The sequence below is a fragment of the Hoplias malabaricus genome, chromosome 15 (genome assembly GCF_029633855.1).
Source record: "Hoplias malabaricus isolate fHopMal1 chromosome 15, fHopMal1.hap1, whole genome shotgun sequence".
Lineage (NCBI taxonomy): Eukaryota > Metazoa > Chordata > Actinopteri > Characiformes > Erythrinidae > Hoplias > Hoplias malabaricus.
In genome coordinates, this window is record NC_089814.1 from 16483997 (window position 1) to 16500359 (window position 16363).

The 16363-nt window shown below is 37.2% G+C and overlaps 2 protein-coding genes across 2 annotated transcripts; one reads left to right on the forward strand and one right to left on the reverse strand.

Annotated features, from left to right (window-relative positions):
* The first annotated feature begins 1273 nt into the window (after nucleotides 1–1273).
* prdx5 (peroxiredoxin 5) lies at nucleotides 1274–5349 on the forward strand. The gene is made up of 6 exons (XM_066645591.1): nucleotides 1274–1553; nucleotides 2059–2193; nucleotides 2793–2924; nucleotides 3666–3704; nucleotides 3866–3930; nucleotides 4114–5349. Exons 1-6 carry the CDS (start codon nucleotides 1461–1463, stop codon nucleotides 4220–4222), a joined length of 573 nt encoding a protein of 190 aa, XP_066501688.1. The 5' UTR covers nucleotides 1274–1460; the 3' UTR covers nucleotides 4223–5349.
* Nucleotides 5200–16139, reverse strand: nxf1b (nuclear RNA export factor 1b). Its single transcript, XM_066645590.1, has 21 exons — nucleotides 15881–16139; nucleotides 14772–14985; nucleotides 14290–14461; nucleotides 14074–14157; nucleotides 12696–12800; nucleotides 12435–12515; nucleotides 12219–12288; nucleotides 11700–11788; nucleotides 11395–11502; nucleotides 10763–10872; nucleotides 8091–8127; nucleotides 7919–7990; nucleotides 7775–7830; nucleotides 7572–7679; nucleotides 7175–7233; nucleotides 6891–7006; nucleotides 6762–6804; nucleotides 6601–6673; nucleotides 6302–6484; nucleotides 5480–5540; nucleotides 5200–5392 (listed from the first exon to the last, which is right to left on the reverse strand). Exons 1-21 carry the CDS (start codon nucleotides 15912–15914, stop codon nucleotides 5351–5353), a joined length of 1917 nt encoding a protein of 638 aa, XP_066501687.1. The 5' UTR covers nucleotides 15915–16139; the 3' UTR covers nucleotides 5200–5350.
* Between the last annotated feature and the right edge of the window lie 224 nt (nucleotides 16140–16363).

A 16363-nucleotide genomic window follows, 5' to 3' on the forward strand; every position in this document is an offset into this window, starting at 1 on the left:
GTGCAAAACAGCTGCGTCACAAGCAAAACAAGGCAAGTGGCTTTGATGGGAAAATCAAAGAAGTGGAGGATTTTCTGGCAAGAGTTCTGGGCGATGGAAGCAAGTCATATTAAGTTTTTGCTGGGAGCAACTTATGACGTCCTTCCAAAATCTTGGACAGTGGGTAGGTGAAGACCCTAGTTGTGTATTATGTACAGGGGTTGGCATGCTGAAGAAGCATATTCTATCAGCTTGTAAAGCTACATCGTCACAGGGTCAGTATACATAGGGACCTAATCAGGATAATCAGGTGCTAAGGGTTTTAGCATGTTTATTGTACAGCAAAAGGCTAGAGGTTAATGCATTGACAAGTGGCTGTAATAATAAAATAGTTAGGTTTGTTCGGGGGGGTTTAAAGAACGTGCAAAGGATTTCAAAAACAAATAAGACAAGACAAATAGCCATGAAAACTGAAATATGATCAAAGTATATGGGAGAAAATATTTTACACATTATTTTACACATTAACATACAGATTAGCAAATATGCAAATCTTTTCTATGCCTTTACATTTTCTGATACAAGTGTGTAAATGTGTTTTGCCCCATATTCACCACTGCAACTTGAATTTAAAAATTTGTTTTTTTTTAGGGAGGAAACGTTTGTAACTATTAAAGTGATTTTCTCTATGACTTCAAAGTTACTGATACACTATTTTCTACAACTACAAATTCCACTGAGGATCTAATTGGCTGTTGTTCTACTTTGTCAAGTTGTCAAGTTTGTCATCTGACCGGCTGTTGGTTCACTGTTTATCTGATGATCGTTTGGCTATTGCTCTAGTTGTCAGGTTGACTGTTTTTTTTTTTTATTATCTGGCTGTTGTGGTTGTCAGGTTGACTGCTTATCTGACGATCTGATTGGTTGTTCTGGTTGTCAGGTTGACTGCTTATCTGGCGATCTGATTGGTTATTGCTCTGGTTGCCAGGTTCACTGTTTATCTGATGATTTGATTGACTTTTGTTCTGGTTGTTAGGTTAACTGTATATGATCTGATTGGCTGTTGCTCTAGTTGTCAGGTTGACTGTTTTTTCGATTATCTGGCTGTTGTGGTTGTCGGGTTGACTGCTTATCTGGCGATCTGATTGGTTGTTCTGGTTGTCGGGTTGACTGCTTATCTGATCTGACGATCTGATTGGTTGTTCTGGTTGTCAGGTTGACTGCTTATCTGATGCTCTGATTGGTTATTGCTCTGGTTGCCAGGTTCACTGTTTATCTGATGATTTGATTGACTTTTGTTCTGGTTGTTAGGTTAACTGTATATGATTTGATTGGCTGTTGCTCTAGTTGTCAGGTTGACTGTTTTTTCGATTATCTGGCTGTTGTGGTTGTCGGGTTGACTGCTTATCTGGCGATCTGATTGGCTGTTCTGGTAGTGTCATATTGTTCCGGTGTATTGTTTACTGGTAATATAAAGGGAGATGATCGGTAGTATATCTTTACTCAGAAGAAGCCAAGCAGTCAGTTGTATTAGACTACTTCACTCCACACTCACTGCGAACATGCCCATCAAGGTAGGAGGAACTCTTAAAATACACCATAAAATATCCGTGGTTTCTTGGTCAGGTCGTCGTTATTAAAGTGCCTGTTTATTCCAGTTTTGACTGTTCGCTGATAGACGCAAAGACCCTAGCAATGCTGTGTGTGTAACGCATTTGTCGCGCTTTAATATTTCAAAATGTTTTATGGAGACAGCGCAGCACACAAATGACGTTTGTTACAGTTTTATTGAATGCAGAATGATGGTTTCATTTGTGTGGACTGTTAATCCTGCCATACCTGTGACCTACATACGTCTTATTCAATTATTTTTAGTCGAACGTGCTAGTTTTGGTGTAATAAATAGACCACATTTAAAATAAATATGTCTACAGTAGTGGACATCCGATGTCTCTGTTATGGTTAAGACGCATGTGCTTTCACAGCATTTTAGCCTGGAAAGATGACTCTCGTCTGAGCGTTTTTCCCCTGAAGTTAAGGGTTCTCAGTTTGTAGAGATGACCATGTTTTCTGTGTTAGGTTGGAGAGAGTCTCCCAGCCGTGGAGGTCCAGGAGGGAAGCCCAGACCAGAAAGTATCCATGGACCAAGTCTTCAAGGGCAAAAAGGGAGTTCTTTTTGCAGTGCCAGGGGCTTTTACTCCTGGATGCTCTAAGGTAACTATTCCAGTATCACCAGGACACGCCTCGCATCAGATAACACAATTTTCTCTTGGGTATAAAATATTCAGGTTCTCTGCTTTATTGCTCAGACTTCACATGATATTAAAGCTAGTATACCTATCCAACACTGGTAGGAAACACACACACACACACCTCCACAGAAAAGGTAAGTTCTGGAGCAGCTGCACATGAGGGCACCATTCCATCTGAATAAGGTTATATATCTCTTAGATACAAGTCCTAGAGAATTGGGCTGTGGAATAGTGGGACTCCATTCTCTGGAGAAACTCTACAGTCAGTAAGTGCAGGATGAGCTTGATTGACGTTGTTTAAGTTGTATTTACTATACTTCTGTATTCTAGCCTCAGAGGGCCGACACCACCAGGGAACAAACCAAGGATCTCGAGATGATAGGTCCAGTGCTGGGCCTCTAGGGAGTGAATTAAAAACTATTTATAAATATGTTTACAGACTTTTGAACAGTGTTTATTACTTTAGAAACCTAATGTGCTAACATAGCAGTGTCGTAGGCTGTAAGGTTTGGTTTGCATTTACTCTTTGGTCATTGACATGACCTTGTGTCTTTGATTTAGACTCATCTACCAGGGTTTGTGGAGGAGGCAGATAAGCTGCACAGTAAAGGTGTGCAGGAAGTGGTTTGCATCTCTGTGAACGACGCTTTTGTCATGGCTGCATGGGGCAAGGAACATGGCACAGGTGGTAAGGTGAGCTAAGAACTCATGTTTTAAACCCTGGAAATATTATTCTCAAGTTTAAAATCCTGGTTCAGTTTTTTCCAGAGGCATTCTTAATTATTTAGCAGAGTGCAATTATGTTTTTACTGTCAATGTCTTGTAAAGAAACAAGTATCTGCTCATAAGGAAATAAGACAGTGGACTAACGTGAGACACTTGACAGGTTTCACAGCAATTGTTCAGTTGTCAGTTGGTTAGGTAACTGCACTGTCATACTTTTTAGCAAATGATTTCCTTGTAGGAAGCCCTTCTTTTCCTTGTAGAATTTCCTCTTTTGTTACTTTCAGAAGCTTGCAAGGTGCGAGTAAATATGAAGTCTTATGTTGCAAATAAACTGCCTGTGCATCACTTGAGCACTTAAAAGATTATCAGTATAACCTGTATAAAAGTGTACAGTCATGTTAGTTATATTACAGAGTAAGGGTTCAATGTTTAAAAACAGCATTGCTGTTCCACACTTGTACGGTCACAGCACTAACATCCTTTGCTGGGAGCACTGTTGTGAATGGTCTACCATTCACTAGGGGTATATGGGCTACAATTATTAATTTAAAAAAAAATCTGCACCTTGCCGCTATAAAATAGTTATACATGTTGACAGAGCCAATGAGTGCAAGAAGTATAAGGTAAAAGTATTAGCAAGCTGGCAACTTGTTGTTGGTGCGCCTCCTTTTATTTATATATTTTTTAAATATTCCAATTTCATCACAGGTGCGAATGCTGGCAGATCCCACTGGAGCATTCACTGCGGTAAGACTCCATGAGATTAACGTTTCCACAACCTCCAGTTCTCATTAAACAGTTGAGCAAAAAGCTTTTGGAGTTTCCTGTGTATAAACAATAACTTCTACAACAGAACAGTATACCACAATGTGCATTGGCAAGTTGTAACAAGAGCCTACACATTTCAGGCAGTTGATCTGTTTCTGGAAAAAGAAGAACTCATTCAGGTGTTGGGTAACAAGAGATCAAAGAGGTGAGAATCTCTTTTTCATGGGTCAGTGTTTGTTGTTGACTAAATGTGTGAGATAATCTTAACGTGTCTACAGGTGAAAGTGAAACGCTAAGGTTCTTAAATTCCCAATACTTAAGTTTGTAAAATGTTGTAGTACTTCCTGTTAAGCTCCTACTTCATGCAGCATTGCTCTCCTTTGTACAGATATGCCATGCTGGTTGAGGATGGTGTGGTGAAGAAACTCAATGTGGAGCCCGATGGCACTGGCCTCACCTGCAGCTTAGCATCCAATATTCTCTCTGAATTGGTCTAAAGCAGACCCTCGAATATACACTAACCCTTAGTTTAAACTGTTACAACATTCCTTATCTGTATTTCTAGTTCAGAAAAGCCATTTAAGTAGTAATGCACTCAAAGCTTATAAGCAATTACAGCAATAAGCATTAAGTAACACTGCGTTAAGACAATCTCAGTTAGTTCAGAGAATGGTTCAGGATATTTGGCTCTTTTTAAGAGTTCTTAAAGGGCTTATATAGGAATATACTAAATTTCAGTCCAAGCACACAATGTAAAATCCAGGCTAAAAATCAGAAATATATCAGAGCTGAACACACTGGCTTCATGAAACAAATTATATGAATTTATTTGAATTAATGGCTTATTTTCCAAAATGTTCAGGATTTTGGATTCAAAAAAGTAACTTTGCTGTACCTCCTCAGACTTTGTGGAATTATGCTTTGTCGTGTACCCATATTTAAAAATTTTACATATTTTCTATAGAGATTAAGACTTCTTCTTAAAACAGTTTTATAATCTTTAATCAGTTGGCTACAATGGATCAGCACTGTGCATGTTCCTGCCTAGCACCCAATTGCAGGTATTAAAAATCTATAACCATATAACAATCAAATAAGGTAATTTGTTTAAGGCAAGTTTCATGAAGCCAGAATGTTCCATTAGACAAGAGACTTGAGTTATATCTGTAATTTGTTTATTTTGCTATTGAGTAAAAATAGTCTAAGTGTGATGATTACGTGGTTTTTGCCATTGGGTAGTAAATTTAGATAAAACGCACAAACCTAATGAAAACTGCACTGTAAAACACTTTCAATAAAGATAAACCCTTCTGACACTTCTGTGGATTTGCCATGCAACATTATCATAAATATAGTTTGGTATCTGTTAGAACAGATTTTGAGAAAGGATTGAGTCAAAATGAAGTGTTTACATTATGACTTAATGCATGATTTTCATTTTTACATTTTTAATTAAGTAGCTAATCACAAACAAATGTACAATGCATATAATTAATAAATGGTTCAAGAGGAAAAACAGCACCAAATATAATTCAATCTGTAGTTTAATAATTACATAAGCTAAGTCAAAGCAATGTTCTTAAGCTCACAAAACATTAAAAAAAAAAAAAAAAAAAAAAAAAAACTTAGGACTTTATGAAAGCAACATCTGGGATCTTCCCTTGGACCTTGTGGAGAGGGGAGAAAAAAAAAATTAGTAAAGCAGAACAAGTTTACAAGACCTTGGCAAATACACAAAGTGAACTTGAAAATACCTTAAGTTCTGTGAAGATCTGGGCAGCTCTGTCAAAATCCCAATCATTGTCTTGGAGACACCTGCAGTAACAAGAAAATCGTTCACTGATAAAATTTGGAATTGTAATCGTTTGCACCACACACTGATAAATATACATGCTTCAAATTCATGTTTTGTTCAACACTTTCTTTAAAGCATACAAACTCTTATCCAGTAAAATTAATTAAAATCATGAATCTGTGATCTTAAGATTCTCTAGAAAGTTTCTTTAACTGACAAAAGCACAAAGACTTCCACTGATTTCACACTGTATTCTATAATGACTCATTTGAGAACTGAAGATAATAATTGTTAAATTATTCCAAGTTGAATTTTTGCTCATTCTGACTTGAAAGATCTGAATGATCACTTTTCATAAGCACAGAAAACATGAGGCATGTTTTTCATGAAACAAGCTGAAATAAATGGACCCCTCTGACCACAGCACATGTTCCTACTGTGTATAAGACCATCTGAGATTAGTTTGGGCCCAGATAACTTGTTAGAAGTTCCACAAAGAACTGATGAAGTATTGTCTTTGTGTAATGCTTCATGAAGATAATTGCCATATACTCCCCTTATGATCCTGGGAGTTTCATTAAAGGCAAACCGTCACAGTGAACTGTTTGTAACTCATTCACAATTTTAACAAAATGCTCCACAAAAAAACCACTACTCTGTACTGTGCATTACTGACACTGTGGTATTGTCAGATTTATAAAATAACATGAAATTAAGTGAACCCTACTGTACATCTGGGCCCTATTCCTGGCTGTGTTGGTTAAGCACCACCTACACTTACTTCTGAGACCATTCCAGGTTCATGCCAGACTTTAGGGAAAAAGCAGAGAGCATTTCCTGTTGTGTTGCAGACAGCGTTGGCACAGGGCTGCTGGAGGGCGTTGGGGCTGGTGCAACAAACGCTCGCCGAATCTCCTCCGTTGTGGCATTCCGGATAAACATCTCATCATTCACAATACAAAGGCTAAGGACAAAGGACATGGTTTGCATCAGTAACAGCACAAGCCAAGGTCATATTTAGTTCTTGCCTTCAAATAATATAAACATCTTCATATCAAAAACACAATAGAAGTGCCTTACGTTCCATTTCCAGGAGACACTGCAATGAACACTCGTGAGAACGCTCGGTATGAGTCTCGAGATTTACCATCAACTTGAGGAAAGAAAGACTCAGATGTCATACATGAATACACAAAATAGACTACAATAGAGTCCATGTTAATTACTTAAAAAACACCCACCTTCTTTGAAAACTCCACTGACCGTGAATGACAATAGTGTGCTCTACGGCAGAGAAAGTAAATGTGAATCATTAGGTGAAATTAACACTGGTGACTTTCTATGTCTTTAATACAGTAAAATTTACTCACAGTATAGGTGTTCACATCAACATTAAAAGAGGCAATGTCATGTTGTGTCTTGGGAAGCTCATTTAGAAATGCAACCACATTCAATCGTGTGTGCTTCAGTAAGCGAAACCGTGTAGCTGAAGGGACAGAGTAATAGGATTTTGTTTAGAAATGCTGTACAATTACAGATTTACTCAGTAATAAGCTTCAGAGTATTTAAAATGACTGTAAAGGCCAAAAACACTGTGATCCAATAACAAATGATTTATTTCAGAATATCTCTGCAGTATCTGCAGACAACTTACTTGAATCTCTGACTCGTTTTATGTTGCGACTGTCCTTCTGATACTCTCCCAAACTGCATCTACAATATAAAAGAGAAAGAAATGTTTAAATATAGTAAATTATTGTGATTAAAACCGGCAGTTAACAGCAAGGGATACAAATATTTAGGACGGGTATAGTTTATTTCAGGAGTCTTCAAACCCAGAGCTTAGATTTAGGCACTAGCCGAGAATTTTAAAATGGTTTGCCAGTATGACATTATATGGGGCTAATCAGGTACATTAGCAGTTGCAGCTCTAGTGTCATACCACCTCATATCAAAATCACAGTTTGGAACCTGAATCCAAGGGCTGGATTTTAAGACCTCTGGTGTAGTTGAATGGATTATTCATAGGTAGAGTAACAAGTGCACTGTACTTTGAAGGGTTCTGCATGGAGAAGGGCGTGATGAGTGAGAAAGTCGCTCCATCGTGATAGGCATCAAGCAGTGGCTGTCTGTCCGCTGAGTCGTATATAGTGTAATATCTGGGTGAGACAAGACAATGTATTAAAAAAAAGCTTCAGTCACTACTGCATTTAAATTTATACCTAGAATACAGACATAAATGAAAGAAACTTACTGCTGCAAGAAGCAAGGGATGAGGCTTTTGAGATCTTCAGAGCCAAAGTAACTTGGCTGGGTTGTAAAAAAACATTACAAAAGATTAGAAATCATGCATTGAACATAAAAAAGACGCTGAACATAGTGTGTAGTCAGTCATTACCTTGCATTGGGGTAAAACCGGTGGACCAACCTCCAGGTCAAAGCCAATGGGGGGAGGAAGAGCATGTCCGTCCTGAGATGAAGAGATGAAGTGAAACAATAGAAAGATGAGCACTTTTGCAAGCACAAATATATTAGATGTATTCTGATGAATAGAGACGTATAGGGCATACCAATTTGAGCAGTCTGGGAAACCTCTCCCGTACGGCACTGTCCAACAATTACAAAAGACAGAAGGAAAGAAAAGAAAATGTCAGTTATGAACACAGAACACTAGAGAGCAGCAACTCTCCCACTTCCCAAACACAACCTTATGAACCCCATTACATTCACCTCTTGAACATCAAGTCTGGTCTATAAAATTAAATTCAGTTTTACATTAAAAAAATGATGATTCCCAGTTAAAGCTCAGGTGCTTATCAATGTCAAATGGTCTTTACCTGAAGATTTATAAACTTACCATCGCTGAACATAATTATTTTTTGAAACAGTAGGAATTTTGAAATAATACAAACATCTGACAAGAATTTGGTACTTACCCCTTCACAATACTCACCACTGGCCCCACTACATGATGAAACACACTGACACACGCAGGCTCTGAGGGGTAGGGGTGAGGGGAAAGGGAGTGTGTGGGGCAGTGTTGGTGGTTGTATGTGAACACTCACACCAGCAAGACTCAGTCAGTACTTTCAGGCACATAAGGATTGGACTGGACTCTGGGGCCGTGGTGAGCTCAGTTTGGCATGCCATTACTACATGATCATTTCAGGTCACTGTAAACTGCTGCCTTTGGCAAGCATTGGTACAACAATAGTATTATTTGCCGTGTTGGATACTTGCAGTTCAACTTGGACAAAAATATATAAACTATATTCACTTAAGAGTTGATTAATTATGGTCTATTGTATCTCACACTACCAACCAAATGTTTGCAGTGTGGAAGCTTTATGTAATAAGACCTATACTGCACAATATATTGGACAAATATTTTATAATGTTTTCCTGAGGCCCAACATTCATATGTCAGGTTCAGAGAGGTCATTAGAAGCAGGGGATGGAAATGAAAATTTAAGTTTTATAGAGAAAAGCAAAAGACCAGCAAAGAAAGAAAAAAGGTGGAGATGACATTTGAAAAATAAGAGTTAATAAGAAAAGAAAGCAATGTTTGATGTTTCTATACAGAATACTGCAAATGATAACATAATTGCAAACAAAATACGAGCCCACAAAAAGGCAACAGAGTTTCTCGTGCAAACCTAGGACATTTAGACCCTACCATTAAATTTAAAGATGGTAGGATTTTCATTCAAGTAAGAGATTGAAACTACAGTTTTAACGATGCCTACCTAGATGCTAACCTATGTTTTTTGGAATTTGAAATGTTGGTTACTGTAATTTTCCAAACATTGATACTTAAAGCTTATATTCACCAATGTTCCTCAGTTAAGAAACAGCCCAGAAAGAGAACAATTTGCTCTTTTTGAACATTCATGTTGTTCTACACAGTTGACAAGGAGTTGTTCTTTCTGCATTATGCAACCAACCTCACAGTGAGGCTTTTAAGGTCAATGTTGCTGAGCACTGCATGGCCTGAAGGCTTGTTTTAAAACCTTGCTCACTCTCCTCCAACACTCAAGAGCTTTTCTCCTGGAAATGAGAGAAATGTGCAGCATCCTCCTCTTCTTTTCTTCTCTTCTGTAGACATTCATCTTTTTTGATTGTCTACTTTGTGAGCTGTGGCCAGTTTTGCGGCTGTGCCTGCCTTAGGTTGTCCCTGGTTTGAGGTGGGATCTTACCCGTCTTTGGCTAACCAGCCTTCGTCACTGGCCAATCAGCAAACTCTGAAATTTAAGCCCAGCTTAATGGTGTGGAGGGAGGAATGAAGTGGCATCATCAAAGTGGAGGAGTACATGAGCAATTCAGGCTGCATTCTCTTCTGACAGGATCCTCTGTTATTCCACTATATTGGGCTAAGGCCCTACATTCAAGGTAGCGAGTCATTGGAACTTCTGAGCAGTCCAGGGCTTCCTAGCTGCTTACAAAGTCAGATTGTTTGGATACAAATTAGAGTCTTCAAAAGAACTAAAAGTTTTCTATGGCACTACAACTATGTTTATATGCAGTAAACTGTACAGAAAGCAACAAGCTCAACTGCACTGCTGAACACAGTGAGAACTGGAAAAAGTGAAAAGTGAAAAGTGAGCACAGAAAATTAAACTGGGACCTCATTTATCTTTACCTTACGATCATATATATATATATATATATATATATATATATATATATATATATATAAAAAAGGGGGGGGGGTGACTGAAATATCACATTAAATGTAAATCTGCAGTCAGCTAAAGAATATCAGAAAAATAAAAACGTATTAAATCCTAGTGCTAAAATTGTGTTTAGGAAAACAAATATCTCAAAAATTAAGTTTGAGATATTTAAGAAGCTATTCTCCCAGAGAGGCACTTGCCTTAAATTTGTAATATGTAGACTTAATTTTGCATTTATAGAATTACTTAAATGTTGTGTAAATAAGTATTATGAAGCCCTAAGACACTTTAAAAACTTTAACAATGGTTCTGGGACACTCCTGAGTTAACACTTCAGTTCTGGAGCCATGAGAGGGAAGAAACTGGGACATTAACTCCAATTCCTTTTACTTTTAAAATCAGGCTCTTACTGCCTTCTGTGTAATGTTAGCATTGGTGTTTGTGTTGGACAGAATTATTTCACCTCTAGGGAGGTGAATAAAAATGTGCACACACACAGACACTCACCCAAAATATGCACTCAGCCTTTCTCACATGAACTCAGACAAAAAGACAGAATGAGAACAAACCTAATGTATTCAGCCTGGTCCTTAAAATTTTCACACAGGGGGTTCCTTTCCAGTGACAACTCTGCCAGCTTCAGGCCCTTCAATTTGTCTAGCTCTCTCACCACCTTCAACTGCAGAGGACAGAAAACAAAATAAAGTGAACTTTTATTACGCTATGTTACACAGCAGGTAAAAGTGGCCTAGTCTTATTTTGTGATCAAATCTGATTTGGTTGTTCTGCTGTTCAAAATTGCCTATATAATGTGACCTGACATCAGACTGATATCTAACATCAGTCTGAACATAACATGCTCCTAAACTGATCCACATGCACAAAAGAATGATGCTTTGGGTATTATTAAATTTTTAATAAATGAAAATGCTCCAATCTCAACAGATGAAGTGTAGTAAAATTAAATACCAATCATACTGAGTTGCACTGCCGGATATGGATCCGATTTAAATACCACAAAAAAAAAAAGTGGCTCAAATCTGATATAAAATAGCAATATAAAATGCAATTTTTGATGTTTACACAGCCACACAAACAACACATCTGTGTTACATATTTTTCCTGCTGTGTGAATGTAGCCTAAAAGACACTCAAATAGAGAAAGGAAAAATATTGAAGCTTTTAACTATTGGCTCCATACCTCATTGTGTGAGAGATTCAAAATCTTCAGATTGGGAACTTTGGTGACAATATCAGCAAGGTCATCAAGCTTGTACAACCTGTTATTGCTTAGGTTTAAACAAACCAGCTGTAGCAACAGAACGACAAAGGGCTTAAATTAGAATAGTGTGGATTTCTGTATGAATCGTACATAGTATGAACACCTAGATATGCTTTTAAATATACATTATCATCGCTTTATTTATATATTTATATATATATATATATATATATATATATATATATATATATATATATATATATATATATAAAAAAGCTTTGTACCTCAGGGATGTTATCTTCAATGATTTTGATAACTGCTTGCATAGAATTTTTTCTGTTCAATGTGACCTCAATATTCTGAGAAACCAAATCTGAAACAGATAAAAATGCCAAAAAGCAAATCAAGAAACATTTAGTTCAGGATGCCTGTAAATAATGTTTTAGTAAGCATTCAACACTTTGCATGGTACTGTATGTGATAGTTTGGAGCAACTGTTAAACATGAGTATGGCAGAAGCTTCCGTAAAATAACATCCAACTAAATACAGAATATGAATAATATTTACAGGCTCTTGTATTAATGAAATATTTTGCATACACAATGTATTCATGTCTTCTTTACATATCCTGTCATATAATTAGCTGGCAGCTACATAAGCAGCCACTTAGACTGACAGCATGCAACTTGTCATCAACAACATAAAAATTCTACTAAAATTAGACTCACGTACATTTGTAATATACTATACCAATTTTGTAATGTGATAGACTTTTATAAAATTCTATTATGAAAAGGCCTACCTGGATCAACTCTTATGTTGTTCAAATCGAGGGCCTGATGAGAGCCATCAAAGCGTTTAGACATGCATTGCTGTAAAAGGAGGAAAGTGTGGGGTTTAATATAATCAATTCAAAGGGGTTTTATATATCTTCTGAATAACAAATAAAGCTGCGGATGTCTAATCCAGTTTAAATTATTTAGAAATTAGTGTTTTTATGCATTCCAATCTCACTCACTTTCAGGTGCTCAAGGTCTTCTTGCTTCAAGTCTTGCTGGATTAAGTTGGGTGGTGGGCAGGGATTCATTACAACTGTTACCTAAATAATTGATCATATTAAAGAGAAAAATTAAGTGAAACATCTTTAGTTTACATGTTAAGGTATTAGCCCTGTAATGAGAACACAATCAACTAATGCATTAATTAACTTTTATAAAAGTATTCTGACTTAATAATATACTAATTTATGAAACAATAATAATAATAACAATTCAAGTACCTTATATCCATCTTTGTCTGTGATCTTTCTTGAAACTTTGAGCAAAGCATTTGCTGTGGTGCTATCATCAACATAGAATTGTGCTCTGTTGCCATCTGTATGGTACTGAAGAAAAAAAAAAAAAAAAAAAAGTACAGCCTCTGATTTACAAAAAAAAAATCTCTGTCATCTACAATTCAAAAAATAGATTTTGCCTTCTCATTAAAAAAGATATTTGCAAGTGATCTGGAAACAAACTAGCCTTACAGTAAACTATATGACTGACTATGTATGAATAATGGGTAGAATATAAAATGTGGTAGAAAAGAGAACAGTAACCTGTTAGTATGAAGCAAATGGTGAGACGACACATTACATAACCATTCATTCATTGTCTGTAACCACTTATCCAGTTCAGGGTCACGGTATACATAGCCATATGTTTTATAATATATTGATATTTCTACATTCATTGTTGATAAGCTTCTCATATATACTCAGTTTGTTGTTCTACCATTACAGAATGTAATCCATCTGTGTCTGTGCATACTATCAGTCACATCAAACCCCCCAAGACCAAGTAATATTTGAGTTGTGGATCAATCTGAGCACTGTACTTTGACACTGGTGGTAATGTGTATGTGTGCTACACTGGTATGAATGGATTAGACACCGCAGTGCTACTGGAGTTTTTATAACATGATCCACCACCCAAATAATACCTGCTCTGAGGTTTTCTTCTGTTGGTTGTGACCACTCGAAGAACAAGGTAAACAGGGCTAACAAAGTATGCAGTTTCATAGTAAAATGCACATTTTTACAGTGCACCTACATGGTAAGTACAGCTGTCAAAGACATACCCTCCCCCCCCTTAAAAAAAAAACTTTTGTAACATTACGTATGTATGTATTTGCCCCCAACAGTGAAGTTATGAGCTTAGTTTCAATGTGGACTGCTTTTTGAAGAAGAAGAAAATGCTGGCAATATAATTTTTACATAAATCAGTTTTAAGAGAGAGTAAAGTAGCAGAGAGGAATGGTACTGATTAGTGGAATGGGAGGCTTTCCAGTGGAGGATGGGGAGCGCAAATGGCCACAGGATCTTTCAGAACAGTTTGTGACATAGAAGATATGTAAACCCTGAAACTGTAATGCTACTTGTTATTGATGTTTGGCATCAATACGTCATACCCATGTTTATAAAAACATGGATAAAAAAAATCCCAAATGACGTGTTAAAAATCCAAAGACATTCACTGTGCCAACCATGTTGCAAAGGAATCAGAACAGAATATCTAGATAAAAATGGACAGTGAATGTATAAACAAGAACACGTCTTTAATTTTATGGCTGATCAGTGTACATATTGCTGACAGTTAATACAAACAAAGCTTACTTACATGTACAGCATGGAATGGCATTGAGCAGATTCTCTGGAGTGCTGGGAGAAGCCACTGCTTGTCATATTTCTTTCCATGGGGTATCTGAAGTAAGAATAATCAAAAGAAATAAATCTTAGTGCAAACAAAATGTACTGCAACCATACAAAACGGATATGAAGAGGAACATTTAATGCAGACATTATGTGAAGAGGAAAAAAATAAATAAATACTCACAGTTATCTTGAACCAACCCTTATGACCTCCACCTCCGTCTCCACCACCACCTCCTCCTCCTCCTCCTCTTCCTCCTCGCCCCCGGTGGTTTCCACCATCTCCTCCTCCTCCTCCTCCATCCCTTCCTCCTCTACGACCATCACGTCGATTCTGTGGTCGCCCATAAGGATTACTAGCCAGGGACAGAATATTAAGTTATGTACACATTTCTGATATTCACACTTCACTTTTGTATATATTTACACTTTAAATTAGAAGTAAAACAGTTAACACAAGCTTTATTTCCAGAAAGGTAGAGACAACATTTTTTATTTAATATAATGAGAATCTGTTGTTTATTAATAATTTTGTGTTATTAAATCACTTGAACTTTAAGTAATAAATGTTGAATATGCATTAGTTCCTTTTCCTAGGTATGTGACAAATAAAAATTTATTTGAAATGGGGTTTGTAAAATGTAGGCACAATAGAAAATTTCTCACAATCTTCTTTGCTGCCCCCCATCATGAGTGTCATCTGCCATGGATACATCTCCATCTTCATCCTCAAATCTTGCTCTAGGGCCAGCTCCTCCACCACCTCCATTCCCTCCTCGATGTCTTGGCCTTGAGATCTGGTCACTGTACAGAGGTGCTCTAAAAGGCCCCCTGCCTTTCCTATGGCGATGCTTGGGTCCACTGACACGGTCATCATGTTCTGAAAAAAAAAGGTAGCATTAATGGACCCAACTGGCCAAGCTCAACATGATAGGTAAAATTTCTGGACAAACTGATTTAGGTTATAAAGAAAGAAAATTCCATCGGTCACAAATTGTGACAGCAGCTCAGTCTTTATATGTCAAAATGCTATTTTTGGTCTAAAATCCCAAATTTAAGAGGTTTTGATTTACTTGTTTGATATAATTGTTTATGATTTTACATTAATATTGTGTTTAGCAGCAAAACATATAATAAAAATTCTATATGCACCATAGGCCCTACAAAATGCACCTTAACATCTTTAGACAAAACAGGTGGCTCCTAATCCATTGTTTTAAATTCGGTGATATAGCATAATTAGCTAGTAATATTACACTACAAGCCTAAATAAATTCTCACTTGGTTTACACGTGGGTTTTTTCTTTATGTAAAAATCTCACACAACTGGAAGCTACTGAAAATGAAAGCATTTAAAGCTGGAAAATCTGGGTTTTCCCTTGGGGACCAACTGCCTTAGCAACGTGAACAAGTCACGTTTAACTTCACGCACCACACACAGATAACCAGCCGAACACCTCTAGTAAGAAATTAACTAAAGCAGAATAAGCACTGGGGTAAAAACGGACTTAGAATGTAATCACCGTCGCTAAAAGTCAGTTTCTAAACGCTGGGACGACGAAGTGGCAACGTAGCAATTAGCTAGCTAGCTAGCTAGGCTAACACCTAGTGTTACACCTAACAACTACGGTCACATTTGTGCTTTAGGGTACGAATAACTGGGAAAACGGCACTCACGTATAAACTGGCTACACATGAAGATTAAAAAAATCAATGAAATGGATCAGGATCTACTGAAATAAAAAAAAATATGGTAAATCTGCGAAAGTACTCACCGTTGTAGTATCGCGGTTCGTCCGCTGTCGCCATTTTACAATAGTTAAATAAGTACCAACTTAGGCTCTAGATTACCTTTTATTACAGGCCAGCGAAAAGGGCCTTTGTAGTATTTTCGCGAACTAATGTTGCTGATGGGAAGTAGTGCTAAAATAAATAAACTATAAAAGGTTCAAATCTTAAACACAGAATCTCGACGTCGCTTTGTTTTCTACCAGTCTTTTTATTTTTTTTTTCCCCAAAACGTAACTCATGGCGCATGTGCGATGCAGGACCCTTGCTGTTTTCACAGCGCCGCCCTCAGACGTACCACAGGGAGAAGGCGGCAGCTGTTATTCAACGATGAGGACTAGATTTGTTTTGTTGAACTTTCTTTACAAGTCGTCTGGTCTCACAAGAACCAAATCGGAGAATGCCTTTAAAAGATTGTATTGGATTGCTGCGTATTTTCTAAAGCTGCTACAGGAGAAGCGTAATTTTCA